Source organism: Dromaius novaehollandiae, chromosome 9 (genome assembly GCF_036370855.1).
Source record: "Dromaius novaehollandiae isolate bDroNov1 chromosome 9, bDroNov1.hap1, whole genome shotgun sequence".
NCBI lineage: Eukaryota > Metazoa > Chordata > Aves > Casuariiformes > Dromaiidae > Dromaius > Dromaius novaehollandiae.
Genome location: NC_088106.1, coordinates 21,105,763 through 21,124,137, shown reverse-complemented (window position 1 = coordinate 21,124,137; position 18,375 = coordinate 21,105,763). Strand labels below are relative to the sequence as shown.

General features: G+C 41.9%; 1 protein-coding gene across 2 annotated transcripts in view; it reads left to right on the top strand.

Annotated features, from left to right (window-relative positions):
* Window positions 1-18,375, top strand: part of NYAP2 (neuronal tyrosine-phosphorylated phosphoinositide-3-kinase adaptor 2) — a 151,363-nt gene that overhangs the window by 54,787 nt on the left and 78,201 nt on the right. For both annotated transcript variants that reach the window (XM_026109747.2, XM_026109746.2), the window contains exon 3: window positions 14,879-15,177. In XM_026109747.2, the coding sequence (XP_025965532.1) occupies window positions 14,879-15,177 (299 nt within the window). The remainder of the gene's footprint in view (window positions 1-14,878; window positions 15,178-18,375) is intronic.

Here is an 18,375-nt window from a genome sequence, read left to right as displayed (position 1 = left end):
GACTACATCTCTAATGTCTGTAATAAAATTGCCATTTATATTAAAAGCCCCAAAGTGCTTAAAATTTAGTTGGAAGTCGTAGATGAAACATTGTTTATTTTTCTCCTGCCTCTGCAAAAGCAAAATCTATTTTTGCTGGTGTTTGTATTAATAAATTGGGAAAGATGTGCTTGCTGTAAACATATTAGCCATGATTATTTAAACTCTCAGAGGTTTTTTTTTCTTTAGTTTAAATGTTAGTAAATAACTCTAAAGTGGTATGATAAAAAAATTCAAAGACAAGTAATAAGGTCTGTTTTGGATAGTTTGGAGGCACAGCTCTTAAGTGATGGAAGGCCTTTCATATGTAAGCTCTTGTAATTTGCATAACGTTGCTAATATTTTACACTGCTAACTGCAGTGGAATAAGAATTTCACAACTACTCAGTAGGGGACTCAGCCCTGAAGTTGCATATAGAAACTTTGCTTTGCTGGAGCTTGCTGTAAGTTACTTTTCTGTTCACTGAGCTCCTCAATGACTTCAAAATATTTAGCTAAGAGCATCTATATTTCCAGTATGCCTCCTTTTGGAAATTATAAAGTTACTTTGGTGAATGCGTTTCCATTGTATAAGAGTCATCAGGAAAAAAAACCGTATTGCTAGTGCCCCTGTAGCCTTCTTTTGTTTATAGACAAGGGAGCTCTCTAGGTTTTGCACATTGACCTACTAGTCACCTTGACCCCCACTTGAGACAAGCTTCTTTGAGGGTTCTAAAATTTACCATTTTTTGCTCAGCTTTCCAAGTGTAATGTTAAAACTATATAGATGAATTTCCCTTTGCCTTAATACAACAAGATTCAGAGTCTATCGAACACATCACTGCAAGCTCACCTTAATAATAATCTGAGTTCATAGACTCACTCAGCCTGAAAATAAGCTGAAAGGTACTGGAATGAGTTTCTTGCGGAACATTTTCTGCCGCAGAGGTTCTAACGAGAAGGTAACAGACAGGCTTGGGAAGGACCAGAATAATAATAAAACACGTTCAGGACCGAAGCTAGCCATAAACAGAAGATGCAGCAAAGTGAGGAGAATCAACAATGGTCGATATTCCTGAGGAATACGGATGGAATTACTAAAGTATGTATTAGAGTACTTTCATTAGAAAATGGCACTTGCTGAGACTGATGCTTTCTGCTTAAGATATGTAAATTGGGGGGGGGGGGGGGAGAAGGAGCGTGTCTGCCTGCCTAAAGGACACTTTGGGGAGGCTGAGTCTCAGGCACTTTGTTCTGGGGTGCTGTTCCTTTTCTCTCTCAGCATGATCCTGCTCTTTGCAGTTGAGGGCAGGGGCAGAGGGAGGCTCTGAGCATCCAAGCGACGGGACAGACCTGGCTCTGTGGCACCTCTTCCTCGCTGCCTCACAGGCTCCGGCAGGGCACAGGCTGCTCTTGTCGCCATCCACGGGCAGAGTCATTCATCCCGCCATTCCTGTGCACTGAAAAAAGCTGAAATTTCTTTATTTCCATGGAAAACAGTAGTGTCAGGTGACACCCAGCTCCAACTCTGTAGTCCTGACTGGGATGCTGAGAAGTATTGCATGGCTCAGAAAATCAAAAGCAACACGTTGGGAGTATTAGCGGGAAGGGTCCCGAGCCCGGGTTGTGGCTGGCTGTGGTGTAATGGCTCAGTGGGGACTGGGGGACACAGCCTTGGCTCAGGTTTCCTTTTTTTAATGTTTTTCTCAAGTTTGAGGTATTACGTTGACGTCAACCTGTTGTTTCCAAAGCAAGATGCTACTGATTTGATTGGCTTAGACGTTTGCTTCCTACAGACCACCTTCTTTGGTGGCTTCATGTTTTTGCAATCAATCAGGCACTTCCTAGCTGAAATAGGTGGTCAGTGCCTACTCTGATAGCTGATGCAAACCTTTGCAGAAGTAATATCTGTGTCTTTTAAATAAGGTCTCTAACTGCTGTCATTGAACCCCAGTATTAGTACAGGAATTCAGTCTTTCACTTCTGACTTTACTTCTGTTTTGTTTAATTGTTTAAAAAACAAAAGTCTATAGGCTTTCTTTTTCCTTTTCAGTTCATCAGTTGAATTTAGTGTATCTGTCATGTGAATGAAATATGTAGGCTAGAAGCTGATTTCTAGCTGTTTTTCCTGTACTATTTGTGATGTGTGCTCTGATAAAAGATTTGGGATATGTCTGGCTTTCCTTTTTCTGGTATGCATAACTTGATTCTATTGAAAGTGAAGGATAAAATTTGGCGCTGTTCATTTTCAGATAGTTTGAAGCAGTACATTTTCTCCTAGGCTGAAAATCAGGTTGTTTCCTATTCCCATTGTGTTCGGATCGTGAAGGAAACGCTCATCTGTTCAGTCCTAAAAAAGAGAATTCAAACGCAGCTTTAGGATGTCTCTTTGCTGATGTAGGCTTTCTCTGACGCACATTGATTGCCTGTCATACTGTGTAAATCAAAGTTATGTATCTACATGCCCCATAATATGGCTTCTAAAAAGGGATCTAATTGTTCCTCTATTCAGCTTGAAGGGCAATAAACACACATTAATAAGCATGTGCCTAAGTAACTCATACGTATTATAGAAGATTATAATTTGCATTTTTTTTATCGGCAATTCAAGAATTATAGGTGCTGGGTTTAGAGAAACTCCCTTAGACAACCCAGTTTTGTCACCTTCACAGCAGGGGATGCGCTCTCCGTGGGAGATGCTTTCTTTCCCCGATACCACCCTTTCAGGAGCCCTCCTGAAGTTATTCTGGGGCTTGAATCAAAGCTATCCTGAAGATTTTACTGCATACATACGTGAAGTATAAGCTACCTGTTAATATCTGAGGGTGAATTAAAAACTTCACCTTAGGTTACTCACAAACATCTGCAAAACTCTGTTCTTGTGTTTTCCTGAGCTTTTTCTCTGGTGTCTTGCAGTACTTAGGCTGCGTTTTGTTTTTCCTTTCAATACTCTCCTGCAGCTTTTCTAACGAGCTTTGGCTCTCATTTTAAGAGTGTGTCTGTTTCTCATGGTTATATGAAAATGTCACCACAGATCACTAATGTAAACTCAAATCCCCATGTGAACCATGCTGGTTTTCCCCTTTACCTCTACATACGCTTTCTAGAAAGCAGTTTTTAGAGTTGCAATAATATAATTGTCCTTCTTTCATCTTTTCTTACCTAATCATCTGCCTTTGTAAAGAAATGCATCCACTGGCTAAATAACGAGGTGCTGGTTTGCTTACTTAACAAAGGTTATCTTTCATTTCTTATCCAGTAAAAAATAAAATAGAAAGAGATCACAGAGAGCAGAATAATGAGCTGCTCATCACCAGAAATGTTAGCATTTCTGCCTGCCATTTCAGGGACTCTAGAAAATTACTTCCAGGGCAGATGTGCAGAAGTGTATGTGAAGTCCAGTCCACTTCACTGTCTCTGGAGCTCAGTAACTCTTTACTTACTGCGTTTAGTAAGTGGGCGACAGGGCGTATTAGAAGGTATTTTCTCTTCGCTTTTCTTCAGGACTTGAAAGCCCGCTTCATCCGAAAACATGCATAGGGGCCCAGGGTGTGCGAGTGCAGGCTGCTCTGGTTTAAGGCTTTTATCATGAAACCGTCTTGGAGCAATTTGCCTTTGTCTTAGCTTACAAAAGCTGGAATCCTGGGGGGTGCAGCGCGTGAGCTGGCAGCAGCCTGTGCCGCCCTGCGCTCTCCAAGCAGGTGTGCGGGCAGCGGGGGACGGGGCACGAAGGCCTCTGGAGCAGAGGTGCAGCAGTGTCTTCTTGGAACAAGTGCGGAATTGAGTTGCTCTTACTGGACACGCACAGATAATCCTAACTGCCGTGCAGCATCCGGACAGACTGATGTGGGCTGCCGTGCTTGGTGTTTACATACAAAGTGTCTCTGAACCCCCTCCTGGCTTCAGTTGTGGAGGAGACGGCTGCCTGCAGTGTGGCAACGGGAGATGAAAAGCACAGTTCGTATAATGTCAGGAATATATCGTCTAGGTAAAAAACTTTTTTAAGGGATTTAGGTGGCCCAGAAGTCTACAGCCAGTAAAATTTACTGCCAGCTACTTTGCCGATTTTCGTAGTGGTTCTTCATGCAAAGAAAAGGAGGAACACATTATTTTTGTTATCTTGTTGTAAAATGAGGTCCAGATCGCATGTAACCGCAGCAGCCACAGCTCACCGTAACTCGCAGAAAGCGCTATTTGTTGAAAGCTCGGATATTTTGAACGTAAGCGTGCCACTCAATGAAGGGCAGCTCCAAAGAGTTAGCTGAGGATAAGGCAACTTATGTGCTTTTAGTATGAACGGTGCTGAGCTGACCACCTCTCATGCAGTGAACCAAACCACTAGATTCCCCACTCATTTACCATTGTATCGTCGAACACATCCTTTCCCCAGGTTACAAGGGTGTTTACTATTTGTTTTGTTTCGTGCTTTAATTCTTTAAATCCTTAAAAAATCCTCACACAGATTTTCACAGCATGGAAGACGTACTTGCTGTTGCTTTAGCAAAATTTCGTTTCACTGCAGCCTCATAAGCCGTACTGATGATCCTTTGTGCAGTTAAGAATTGTGCTACTAAAGGAGCGTTTAGGCAGCATTTTTTCTTCTAAAGGAGTATTTAGACCTTCTGTCAGTATCAGAGCTTGTTGGGTGTAGTTTTCCTCATTTCTTTGGCAAAAAGCTGCCCTGAAGGAGGGGGAAAAAAAATAGTGGCCAAAAAATAATAATCAACTCGACATCCTAATTTGCAAAAGTAGTGCTATGAGTGATGGAAATCAACATGTGCTGATTTTTGAGGTAATTCAGTTATTGTCAGCTTTTATCATAGCTATTTGTCTCTGGTGTTAAATTCCCATGTATGTAGAGGCCTTTCAGTGGCCTGCTAGAGTCGCTGGATCTTGCCCATTAGCTCTGTGCATGGATGCAAGTAAAAAAGAATCCGTACTTTGCATTTGGACAATACACACTCATTTCTAAGGGAAATGCATGGACATGTGATGAACATAACCAGAAAACAGAAGTCTGGAAATGACTCGGGGCACGCTGGGTACCTGTATACATGGGACAAGCGATCCTTTTTCTGGCTAGCTTCTTTCAGTGAGTTAACTGAAATCAGTGAGTCTTAACCACCTATGCGCACATTATGCTTGCTTTTCACACACTCTGACATACAATAAATCACTGTGTTTTTGAAAATACCATGCCCATTTTTATTTGTTTCTCTGAACAAATAACCAGCACCTGACAACCCTGGCTAAGTAACTGACATCCATCAAGACAGGGAAAGAGTTCTTTTATGTAATTATTTCTAAATTTAGGTGGGAAGCACATCAATATTCTGTCGTGACAATAGCGGTCACTTTGTTGTGGATAAAGAGGTGTCATAGGCAGAGGGAGTTTCAAAGGGTACTTTACGTGTTAGTGAACAAGCCTCTCTGGACTTCAACTGTGAGAGCTGCCCACACTGATTTACAGGATTTGATGTAGTTTTGTTTATCATACAGAGGCTGTCCAGGGAAGGAGGACAGAGGGGTAGCCTAGCATGCTAGTCCGTATGGGGTGACTCGCTTTCCTGTTGTCTGGGTGTATTACACTTGTGACAAACGTGCTTAGATTTGGAGTTCATTTTGCAAGGCACAGATAGCTGTTCATGCAGAGCCATGGTCCAGTTAAATCACAAAGTGCTAATAAGCAATGCATGAGGTGAAACCTTTCTTCCAAAAATCAGGTGGAGCACAGAAACAGTGGTACGTGTGCTTACAACCACGGGGCTAGGAGACGCTAGCTGTAAAGACAGGGCAACTGCCTCTGGCAGGGTTGTTCCAGTGCAAACAGAGGATTTTCTGCTGCATATTTCTGTGCTGTCCAGCAACTGTGACAGTGTGGTGATGCGCCGAGCAGAGCAGAGTGGTGTTTGCTAGGGGCACTCAGAAGAGCACCTGTACATCTCTGGCTGAAATAAGCCCAGCTCCGGAAAGGTTAGGCACCATGCAACACCTTGGCAGGCAGAGCACAACTCCTGTGCACTTGGTTTACAAATCACCAGTCCTGGAGCGTCGGCACATTTCTTTCATTTGTCTGTGTTTAAACTTTTCCCAGCATCTGATCCATAAAAAGGTTTTTCACTTTTTACAAATGTTGCTTCCATTAAAACTGTTACTCTAATTCAAAGAGCATTTTATTACTAAAGTTCACGAAAATAATTTTGCATGTTAATTTATTCACATATCTCATTGAAATAATTAGTCAGCCACAGTTGCTCAGGCGTTATGGAGTCTACCCCATGTGGTTTTCTGCTGAATGTGACAAAAATGCAACTTTGTTCTAGCTCCACCCGTTTCTGACAGGATGCAAAGCCCCGCTCCATTAACGTGAACACGCATTTGCACTCGTTTAAACATTGCATATGGCTGATAACTAATTCTAGGTGACTCGGAGCATATGAGCTTTCATCTACTGGCTTTTAGCTGTGCTTCTCCCATGCAAAATTAAAAATATCTGTAGTCATATGAAAGCAGAGTGCTCTTCACTGATGCCTGTTCAGCTTCCTGTGTTCACAAGTTACAGAGCTTTCCATATGCATCAGTCAGTCATCCGTCACGCGGTGGGGCCGCAGCGCCGGAGACTTGGTGCCCCAGATAGAGCAGCACGCGGCGGTTCTCCGAGGAGAGCACCGTCGGGCAGTTGCGGTAGTTCAGCGCAACGTGCTCCTCGTTACGGCCTGCTAAGACAGGGAACGTCAGCGGAAGTGAGAACAGTACCTGCGCTTCTGCTCAGGCTCCCGAAATGCGGCTTCGTTGAGTTCTCTGTGGATCAGAAGGGTCCTTGCCTTAGTCCTTTCCAGGCTGACTAGATAATGTTAGATTTGTTGTGAGAATAGCATACATACTGTAGAAGAAAAGTATTTTTTGAGAATCCCAGCCAGTGCTAGCATTCCCAGCCTTTTGCATTATAAAAATAGGTGAGACTGCAGCGTAGTAAATCATCCCTTGAAAGGAGGGTATTTGGCTCTTTTGCAAAACCTCTGTTGTGGATAGTATTGGTTAGTTTTGCTTTTACATCAATTGTCCAGCGCATATGAATTACAGTAGTCCTTTGGTCCTTCAGCAGGGAATCAGTTAATCTTATAATGCAGCCAAACACATGGTGGCTTAATTTAAACTACGGGGACTTTTATGTGCAAGATTCGGTCCCATCTTGGATGGCAGGAGTCAAAATGACGGTAACACCAACTTCTGCTAGGTTCTCTGTTACGCATGAAAGTGTATTTTGCCCCATGTATTAGGGAGAGGCTATTTCAACCTTTGTGATTCAGGCCTGAAATATTTCTCTAGCTTCTAGAGACAGTGGTAAGCACTTGTGCCGTGACTGCCTGTTGTGGGGTTTTCATGACCGTGAGGGCCTGTTACGGGGGTTTTCAGCCCTTCTTGGGAGGGACACAAGCGAGCAGGGGATAAGAGGTGTGCTGGGTTGTAGTCCACGGGGCAGAAGCTGCGTTTCAGCACTCCCACGTGCCGTGGTGTGGTGAGGGCCGAATCCGTAACTCATCTGTCACCATCTCTAGGACGTTCTCTTATCAGATGTTTTGAGGGCAGACTTTTGGAGAGTTAACGAGTGAAGTTGGAGCGATTGTGTGTCGGTGTGAGGAAATGGGTCCTGGAAGTGACCTAGCGTCGGAAGGGCTGCCCCTGCCGGCGTGCCCTGCCCGTGGTGAAAGGCGTTCCCAGCTGCCAGGCCTTGCTGCCGCTCCTCCTGGTGCCGCCTGTGCGATCGTGCCGGTGCGCAGAGAGGGGATGTCCGCTCATGGCGGCATCGAGCCCTGGGCGTGTGTGTGGGTTTGACAGGTATCGTAAACGAATAAAGTTCATTTTGCAGCACTGATGTATTCTGTATGCTGGGAGGTCTGGCTTCCTAAGCAGCGCCTGGTCTCACCACTCAAGCTGAGGCGTGTCGCAGAGGTGTGGTGGGTGGTGGGTCGTGGGCATGGACATGTCACTTGCTCGCTTCAGATATTCCTCCAGGTGCACAAAATGACTCTGAAGCTGCCCTTTGTAGGGATTCATTTATACTTTAGGCCTGTACCGAAAAGTGATGATTTGTATTATCTTCTGGATCTTGATGCAAGATTATCATGAGTCATTTGCAGACATTTGGGAAAGTGATGCAGAGAAAAACCACTTATGAGCATTGCTTGGGAACAAGGAATGGGGCCTCTGAAATATGATTTAAAAATAAAACTAGAAAAGAAATGTGTGTAATTTGTATGTTTATTTTCTGTAATAAATGTGGTGTAGCTATGTATAAAACCGTATTTGCAGTGCAATTGCTGAATCCATGATTGTGCGGCTGCTCTTCTTTCTTCAATATTACATTTCATGGTCTGCTGAAATCATGTTTAGGGGGATAAAAATAGTATATCTTCTGTTTTTTTGGCATCCAACCTCTAATTTACAAATATAATTTATGCTAATCTTGAAAGTGCTTCTCAGATACAAAGTAAAATGTGTCATCCTTGGTATATATGTGTATAATTTATTCTGATGGGGAATAGACATTTCAAAGCCATTTCAGCCCTTTATACTCAGAACATTTGATATGAGCAGAGGAGCTGGAGGTTCATTGGCATAAGAGTAAGCAACTGGTTAAAAAAAAGGGTAAAATAACAGTAGCTGTTTCCTTAACCCCCAAAAAACTAGATGCACGAAGGGATGAATTGCTGTTTGTTCAAAACAGCAATAGACAATAGCAGTAGTCAAAACAACATAGAAAGTGCTTGTGTCAAATATTTCTATTCCTTCCATATTTCTGCTGTTGATTAGTCATTTTTATGAAAGACTTCTAAATCTTCCTACGTCATCAAAGTTCTTTTTTGTAATTTCTCTTTTCTTCCCTTTCTGAGGCCGATGGCTTCCCTGATGGATTACATGGGTGTCATGTGAGGACACTACTGGGGGGCTTTACAGCTCCCTCAGGGGAAGTGCCTTGGCCCCCCAAGTGCAATATTTACCCTGTGATTTGTGGATCTCCTCATTTCCCCAGGGACACCTGCAGAGGCTCCCAGTGCATTTTCTGCTGGCTGACAAAACAGTCTCTGTGACGGAGTGTTTCTCCTTGCTGGGGAGCGGAGTGAGTAGCTGCCCTTGCTGCAGCTCTCCTGACTGTCTGCAATCTCAGCATGCAGCGAAGGCAGATGGCCTGTTGCAGTCCCGGTTTGGGACCCTCCACAGCACAGGGATTGCAAAGCTGCCTTCAAAGATGCCCCATGACCAGCAGAGTACTTTGCCCTTCCCAGTGTCTAGGAATTTAAGTCTCATAATCAGGTGCAGTTTTCCTTTTGGAAATTGTGGACAAAAAGTCTAAAACTCTCAAAGAAGCACAGGAAGAGAAGAAATCTCGCAAAGATGAAAACTATCAAGTGATTTGGGGGACCTGAAGCATGAAACTAATTCATTATAAGTCTGAACTGATAAGAGAATTTATGGATAAATACCAAGAACAAGAGTAGATAGATGGCCTGGAAGAAAAAGTATCTCTAGAGTGTTCTGATTTTATGGGACTTACGTATTCCCAAGAATTCTTCTGCTCCTTAACGCTGGGCCAAGAGGTACAATATTCCACATTGTTTACAATTAAAAATCACGAGAAAAGTTTTCACACAATTATTTATTTGTTTTTAAGACATTAATTCAATTTCTGCCATGATCAAGTAATAAAACTTTACAGCAAAATAAAACCATTATTTGTAATGCTAAGAAGGAATAATGCAAATTAGAAAGACCATGCTGTTTGAGGCAGGCAGTCTCTGGATACTTTTTCTTTGCCATGTATTTTTCAGCAATGTGATGACAAGTTCTTTTTCTTAGGTTTCTGACTTCACAACTTGAAAATATATTCCTTGTCAATAGGAACGGTATGACTCCTGGCAAAGCAAGGTGGAAATGACCTTCCCAGTGCTCTGTTCATTTAGATTATTTTCTGTGTTCACTTACAATTTTTAGCTTCCCTATATAACTTACCTGTTTTTATGTGCAATAAAATGAATAATATAAAAGACTTTCTCCTCCATAGTTCTTCGGACAGCTAAACATTTGAGTTGCTCCATGCTGTAGTTTGGTCAGTGCTTAGTACCTACCTGATACAACACAACAGGCAGAGCACAGTAAGGCGAGTTGTAATGTGGCCAGGGCCGTGATGCGTACAGCTTACATGGATGCAGGCTGATACTGCACATCTGTACAGCAAGTCCAGTGTGCTTTTTGTGCTAGCCCTGTTCTGACCTCAGAAGTCTCAGGTGACAGCTCAACCTGTATTGGAGGTAGAACCAGACCCAGCAGATGCATCATATGGAGCTCTTGTTCGTGTTTTAGCAGTGAAAGCTATATTGCTATAATGCACTATGACTAATTTAAGGCAGATTCAAGCTTTGTTTGTTGTAGTGATTAATCTCCAGTACTGTGTAATCGAGGGAGAGGGATGGAAAGCTCACTTCTTTCCAGTGCACCAAGGAAAAAGTGTCCAACCTGGCGCTCAGTGGTCTAAAAGAGGATTGCTAGGTAGACTTCAGAAAAGCCACGTAACGTGTTTTTCAAAGCAAAGCTGCTTCAGAACACACTTCTTTAAGGGTGTCTGGAGGAAACTTCACTGTGCTGCTTTTTTTCCATTCACTGCAACTTCAGTCCCTGCACCTAGCCATATGCCAAAGTATGTCTCAGCACTAAGTCAGCTTCGCTTTAAGTGTGTAGCATGAGTGACTGTATGATTAATTTTATTATTATATAATTCATGTCTTTTTTTGTAGGCAAATGTCTGTTGCATTTTTAACGGTTACTTGAATGCTGTATATAATTCCTTGTCAGAGAAGCAGTTGAACCTAGCCAAGTTCAAATTGAAACTTCCCAGAGGAATAATCCAAATCTCTATTTCCATATATATTAATAAACTGTGTAATACTTACAGCAACTCATATAATACAGTTTTGAAATGAGATAGAACTCATTATCGGTACAATGAAGAGTGCAGGCTCTTTGCTGTCAGAAATAATGGAGTGAGATCATCTACACAATTATTTCCCCTAGCTCTCTCTATAGTCCTTTATGCAGCAAGGTGCATATAAATCTTTTTCAGCCTGTTGTGGTGTAGTGGGACATATACCAGCCCCAGGCAACTCCTGTAGTCACAAGCAGGAGGAGTACATAAGAAAACCCTTTAATTCAGTTGGTTCCATGATGAACCACGAGCAGCACTGTGCATCGCAAAGTTGCATGCCCAAGTCCAAATCTCACGCTGGAGGAGGGGTGCCATGCTGCACTTCTGCCACCCTGCTTTTATGTTTATCGCCTCGGGATGAGTCTGGAGAGACTCATTTCTCTTGGAAACAAAGGACTGATCCATTTGATATGATCGGTCCATATTACTGAGGTATGAATTTGGCACTCCTCTTATTATTGCTGCCTGTATTGGTCAAGCTATGGTGGAAAACACACACTGCTGACACTCAGGAGTCACTGCCAGCAGAAGTAACAAACATAAACCTTTTGTGATCCTGAATGATGACCAGGGTCCAGGACCAAGATTTAGAGGCTAGTCTTCATCGTCTTGGGGTTTACAGTGCATAGCTATGAGCTGAAGGTCAGCTCCTGCACTCTACAAAGAAACATGGACTCTCTTTTAAATATGCTGGAAAAGGAGGAAATGGTATCTCTATGTTTTTGTCTAGCAGCTGACCAGAGGATGTAGAAGAGCAAGGCCAGATCTGCTTCAGCCGTGAAGCAGAAGAGCAAGGCCTGCTCCCATCCATGCCTGCTGCTCTCTTTAACTTGGCGATAGGCTGTTTATTCTGGAGTGAGTGCAGTGTGCAGGTGAGGAAGGGAGGGATTTTCACCTGAGATGTTGAAAGGAATTCAGCAAAGAATGAAAAAAGCAATGACTGAGAGGGAGGGAATGAGAAAAAATGTGATTCAGTTGCTTAATGAACTAGTGCTTTTACACATTGTATTTTCATTTAGAAAATTTTATTTCTGGAATATAAGATGCAACAGCTTGGTAAAAACACGTTTCATGTGAACGCAGTTCTGTGTATTCTCAGCAAAGGGTCAAACCCATCACCTCAGGGGGATTTGTGTAAGTACATCCAGAGCAGAATCTGCCTAAATATCTCCACAGAGAAACGAAGTAAATGGTCTAAGGAAGTAGAGTAACCTGATAAGAATTGTAACATGTCAAGCACATGGAGAACTGACATTTTTTTTTGCTATACATGTCTTGTGCAATGGACTTAAGGAAGGAAGCATATTCCCCACCTGTATTCTTCAGCATGTTTGGATAGTAATCTTCTTTAAATAATGTGACAGGCACTTCTTTGTACTCTAGCATCAGAGGATTATATTATTTTCAGACAATTTATGAAAGATTAGTAGAGGCATAGTTAATCATTTAAATTAGCTACAGGTTTTTAATCTTCAAATTAATGAGTTCTACCTTTTGATCTTTCTGGCTGTAAATCCCTCTGGAACTGATGCCAATTAGAATTCAGTAGTAGCTGGGTTATAAACATGGATCGGTGTGTATGTGTGCGAGGGCTCTGTGTGTGTGTGCACACATGTGCACATATGTGTCAGTGCCCCTAGAGGGTGGAACATGTTCGCTTAGACCTGTTTAGCTGTGAGCAACCTGTCCACTAGTAGAAATCACAATAAAAATGGGAAGACTTCAGTAAGCTCATAAAGATTCTGCTTTATCATGCATGAAGTTCTGTACTGCACAGTAGCAATCTGTGGGGAGGATGGGATAGAGCGTGTGTGTACCTTGCAAAAAGATGAAGATTTACTGTCTCCTGGGGACAGTATCAGGGAACGCAGTGACCTTACTCACTCCTCAAATGAACCATTGAGAAATGTTCTTGTCTTTTAGAGAAGGAGATGTGTTCAGCACCAAATAAATTGCACCAGCCCAGGGCAACATCAGACAGGAACTTACGGAGCAGACTGACCCTGCTTACAGCTTCATTCTGTGCGAAGGGGAAACAGGAGGCAATTAGGGCTTTCCAGGACTTCACAGTTCTCACACTGACATTTCTACCTGCCCACAGTGATACCATTTCAAACCTCCTTGTAAACAGAGCCCTTGCTGACCTGCATGTGTAGCCGAGTTGCTTTGTGTGGTGACTGAATTGCCGTAATTGAAATGTGCTGTAGGTTTACAGCAGGAGCGTGGGGCAGAACTGCGTTTCAGAGCTGATGAGCATACCTGAGCACAGCAGAAATAGCGCCGAGTGCTCAGCCCTGCCGTCCCAGTACAACGCAGTGCTTGGTACGACAGCACGTGTTTCAGCCGAGCTTTCCTCCTCCTCTGCCTGTGTTTCCGAATGGTTGGGGGTTATTTTCTTTCTGGTGTGCCACAGCTTGTTGCCCTCTCATCTCCTACGCTTGTGTCCTACCAGTCTGATGCTGCACATGTTGCAGATTCATGTGGATTTGATGAGATGTTAATGTTCAGTTTCCTGTATCTAAGTAATGTTTAGAGCGTTTCTCTCCCTTACCATGTTTTAGTCTGAAGGAGGATGATTGATTGCACCCCAAGAGCCTTATTTCCCAGGATACATGTATGTCTGCAGTCAGAGATGAGGGCGGGGGGTGCAGATCAATACATGGTGTTGCATTTCTAAAGCGATATTCTTTGCCCTACCAGCAATCTCATTTTCCTAAAAACTCAGTTCTGACTTCCGATGTTTCAGATTTGCTCTGTAGGCAATTTCTAGTCACAGTGGTATGCAACCTGAGCAAATTTTCTCAATTTGTCTTTGTAAAATTTAGAGTGCCTAGCAGTGTATCTGCATTTCAGTTGCTGGCAATTCTGTTCACTTGTGCTGAAAAACAGACTACCTGTTCTAATAGTCATCCTGTTTTAAGAGCAGAAAAGAGCATTGCTTGTTTACAAAGGAAAAATTGCAAGACTAAGGGTTTTTATTATTATTATTATTATTAATGCTTTTGCTGTCAGGGGGATGTAAATATCAACATTGGGGAAGACTGACCTGAGGACAATGCATAATGGTATGGTCAGGACATCCTTAGCCTGGAAAAAAGCAGGAGATTTTTAACCATCAGAGGAGTGAAGCTCCTAAACTCCATTCCAGATATGTTCAGTGATGCATATGGGGAAGGAACCTAAATCACTATGGGGTGAAGCTTGGTGAATCTATAGAAGAAGTTAATGCTGGAGAATTCTGCTGTTATAAATAAATAAAGTTTGTAAAAAGAGGTTTTGGTGTCCATGTCGGTGGGAAGCTGAGAGAAATTTTTTTAATATTCTTCCATTGCATTGACGAATGTTCCCTCATTAGTATCAGCTGGATGCTTTTACCCAGCAAGTTTCCCTGCAGGGATGACTTGGTCACACCCTGGTTTCACTTCAGAATGCTTACGATGTCTGTGTATTTTATGCTAAGTGTTTGTAAGCTATTGGAGAAGTGTTTTGTGGCTGGTGGGAAAAGAAGCCTGATGAATGGTCTGCAGACCTTTCTGGACTAAGGGTGGGATTCACATCGCTGAAGCTGTAGTGACCTTAGGATTTGGTTATATTCTTTTTCTGCAATTTTGCTACAAGACATACATTAAAAAAAAAAGCAAACAAAATGCACCAAATTTTGGAAGGCTGGAAATCATCTCTCTTCCTGTATTCTTATAATCACGTATTGTTCCAGCAAAAAATCTCACAAGCTGTTATGTATGTATATGCTAAACTATTACAGATCATGATTACTGGATATCCCAATTCCAGCAAATTACAGATGAAACCAAGCCCTGCTTCTCAGTGCTATTGAAGCAGAGGTGGATCATTTACTTGTGTGTATGTTTTCTCTTACAGCATAGGTGGAGAAGTAGTGAGAGGAAATGAAGGAAGCTACGTGGGGAAACATTTCCGCATGGGGTTTATGACGATGCCTGCTCCTCAGGACAGACTGCCACATCCTTGCTCCAGTGGCTTTGCCGTGAGATCCCAGTCTCTTCATTCTGTTGGAGGAACCGATGATGAAAGTAGCAGCTCTCGTAAGCAGCCACCACCAAAACCTAAGCGAGACCCCAACACCAAACTGAGCACCTCATCTGAAACAGTCAACACTGCAACAACAAGTAAGAGTGGGAAACTACCGGACAGGACTGAAGGTAAACAGTACAATTCTTTGGAAAAAGGTTGTGGAGAGCCAGTGTTAAGATTAGCCAATTGATAATCTTGCATTTAAACATTACCTGTATGTTTCCCCATCTGTGTAACAATGCTAGCAGAGGTTTCCTAGATTTCCCCAAATTTTGGACCAATAGATAATTGGCAACTTTTGACATTTCTTATAGATCCGTACTATGTTGAGTTTGTTATACCCTGGGAAGTGAGTTGAATTTCTGCAGTATAGAGGGGATGTGCTGCTGTTATGCAGCAAAGAGGGGGAAAAAGGTAAGATGGCTTATGGACACAGTGTTAGCTGCAGACCTGCCAAGGACCGCTTGCTATGACCACTAGCACAGTACAAACCCCAGCTTTGGACAGGGTCCTCCTGAACAAAGAAGTAAAAGGCAGAAATTATTAAAGAGAATACTGCTTGGCTGTGAAACTCTATAGCAAGGAAATACCATCTGATGGTAAAAATTGTACATGAGATGATATCATATATTGCCCAAAGCTTGTGTTTGCTTATGAATCTGCATTTTCTCTTCCCATTCCTCCCAGTTGCATTTCAGCAGATGCAGTGTTCAGAACAAAATAAATAAATAAAAGCCATTGAATGAGGATATCCCTTCTTTACTCTGAGCTGCTAAAGCTGAGATAATGCTATGCACTCACCCTTCCTTTCTGCCATGCTGGAAATGCCTTTCGTATGGTAGTAGGACTGGCAGTACTCCCTGCTGGATCAGGATTACTCTTCTTCACAGTGTGAACTGTAAGAAGGAACCTGTCCCACTGTTGTGTTGCGTATCAGTTTTGACATCCATGCAGTAAGCTGTGCTCTTAGTGCGTGTCCCTTTTGCTCATGGTTGTGGCCAGAGATACTCGTTAGCTACACTCATGCTATGACTCCTTTTAAGCAAACTTGATTTTAAAAGGTCATCAGTGATAACAGAAATACAAACTTGTGAGCATGCACACACACACTGAACAGAACCATAGTCTTACTTACGCTGTTGTTGGTAGTTGATCTGTATATGACATTTATTGTTACTTATACCATAACCTGCCTGCACAACCAGATTCATAGAGGCTAAGGAAGCTTGTTTTGCAGGCAGAGTGGTATAAAATATGTTCTAGCATTCTCTGAACTGTTTAACAAATATTCCTGTGAGTGTGTGTAAGAGGCACCCAAGTATCATTGTGCTGTTTAGTATAGCTGACCTTAGCATTATCTCTAGGATGCTTAGGAATGGGGTCTGGTTTACATCTAGGCTCCCGTTTTCCTCATTTACTAAGCAAGAGACTTTGACAACCTTAAAATAATAATAATCCAAATACATCCAAACATTTTTCCTATCTTAGAGAAGTTACGGCAGACTCCGTATGTACTCTGTGGCCTCATGGAACTAGATCTTATTCAGCATTTTTATTATGGAAGGTTCTGCAAGTTCTACTTCCTTTCCTTCATGTTCCTTGTGCCTTCTGATTTTTGATGCCAAGGACTTAAAATGTGGTCATGCCCCTTCTGACAGATTTTAAAGTTTGAAATTGATTCACGTTTCTGTCAATCCTTGTCCAAGGCCAAGTACCACTCCTCGTCTCCTCTCCTCTCCTACTCATCAAAATGGTAATATGCACTCCAGTAAGTACTGTAGAGCACCTCACATTCACTCCTGTAATTAAGAGCTGAATATTCATAGCAAGAGCTCTGTAAATATACCATCACTATCATAATAACTTAGGTAATAGCTAAATGTTACCTTTTAGTATGACTGAATGTCTTCATTGAGTATTGAGAATCTCTGTGATACTTAATATATGACTATGTTGTATTCCTTCTGCTGGTTTATAGTGTCGTACAGCAACAGGCACTTTTAGACTATCATGAAGAAGTTTTTGGAGATTTTGAATTGACAAGGCCCTTTAATCATGTCATTTGTTTTTGTTATGTTCAGAACATCTGCCCCCTGTTTATTTGTGTCTGATTTAGTATGTGCCAAACTTACAAGGGTTTTAGCAGAGTTTGATACATAGAAAATAAGATCAGATTGTAAGGTTCTTGAAGTAAGCAGTCAAATTTTAAAGTCTGAGATACACTCAAGAGTGTTAGAAACCTGGCGTTTAGATCAACAGTCTGGATTTCTAAGATGCTCTTCTGTCATCAAGAAAGAGAGACTTTGTTATCTCCTGTATGCTCCAAGGCATTTTTTTTTATTTTTTTGATGAAAGAATTTAGGAATGTTTATATGAAATCCGTGATCATACACATATGAGGACCTCTAAAGATGAGAAGAATCAGGTGGAAGTGGAGACTCATTATTGTCTTAGGAAACATGTTTGCAGAAACATATTTGCAGTATTGATTTAGTATGAATACTGAACCAGGTTTGTCCATGAATATGTAATTATTACGGTTGTTCCACAATTACTCCTCAACAAATCCGGTATCATAATCTGCTATTGTCCCTGGCTCGAAGAATCCTGTGATGCTCTGATTCCGCCAGTCTGGTTTTTCTGTGCAAGTGGTGAAATTTTTACATTATCTAGTAGTTCTCATTCTAGCAGCAGTCTTTGAATTCAAGAAACTAAAACGGCATCTTCCCAGTTTCAGGTGAGGTAATCCATAGGGCGAACATTCATGTTTTCCTTGGGAGATCTTTGGAGCTCAAGTCCAAGAACATACAGATTTAAATTTCAGTCACTGTTGTCCGTATTGTACACAAATATTTGTATATGCGTGTGTCTCATACACACATTTGCCTGCATTTGTGGCATTTGCCGGCATTTGTGGACAAAAGAAATGAATGTGTCTACAGCTATTTCCAGGAACTGTGGAAAACTAATGAAAAAAAGATTGTTTCTCCATGAACTATTGCAGATCTATACAAAGGAATTGACACAAAATTGTTCCAGATGCTTTTTTTTATAGCAGTACAGAATAATTCAAACTATAGTATCTATTGTGTGACCAGTGGCTACTTGGAAAAGGAATTTGCTGTATTTCCTAGGCAACCAGGGACAGCCTCACCACTTTTTCTTTTTTTATTAAACATGTTTTTACTTTTTGCTTTTTGGTAATGATCCAGTTTAAAAGAAAAACACTAAGGCAGCTGCTGATGGTTACTTTTATTCTTTTCCTGATCATGGTAAAGTCCAAGTATCAAATCCATCACATTGTCACAACTACCACAATAGGTTAT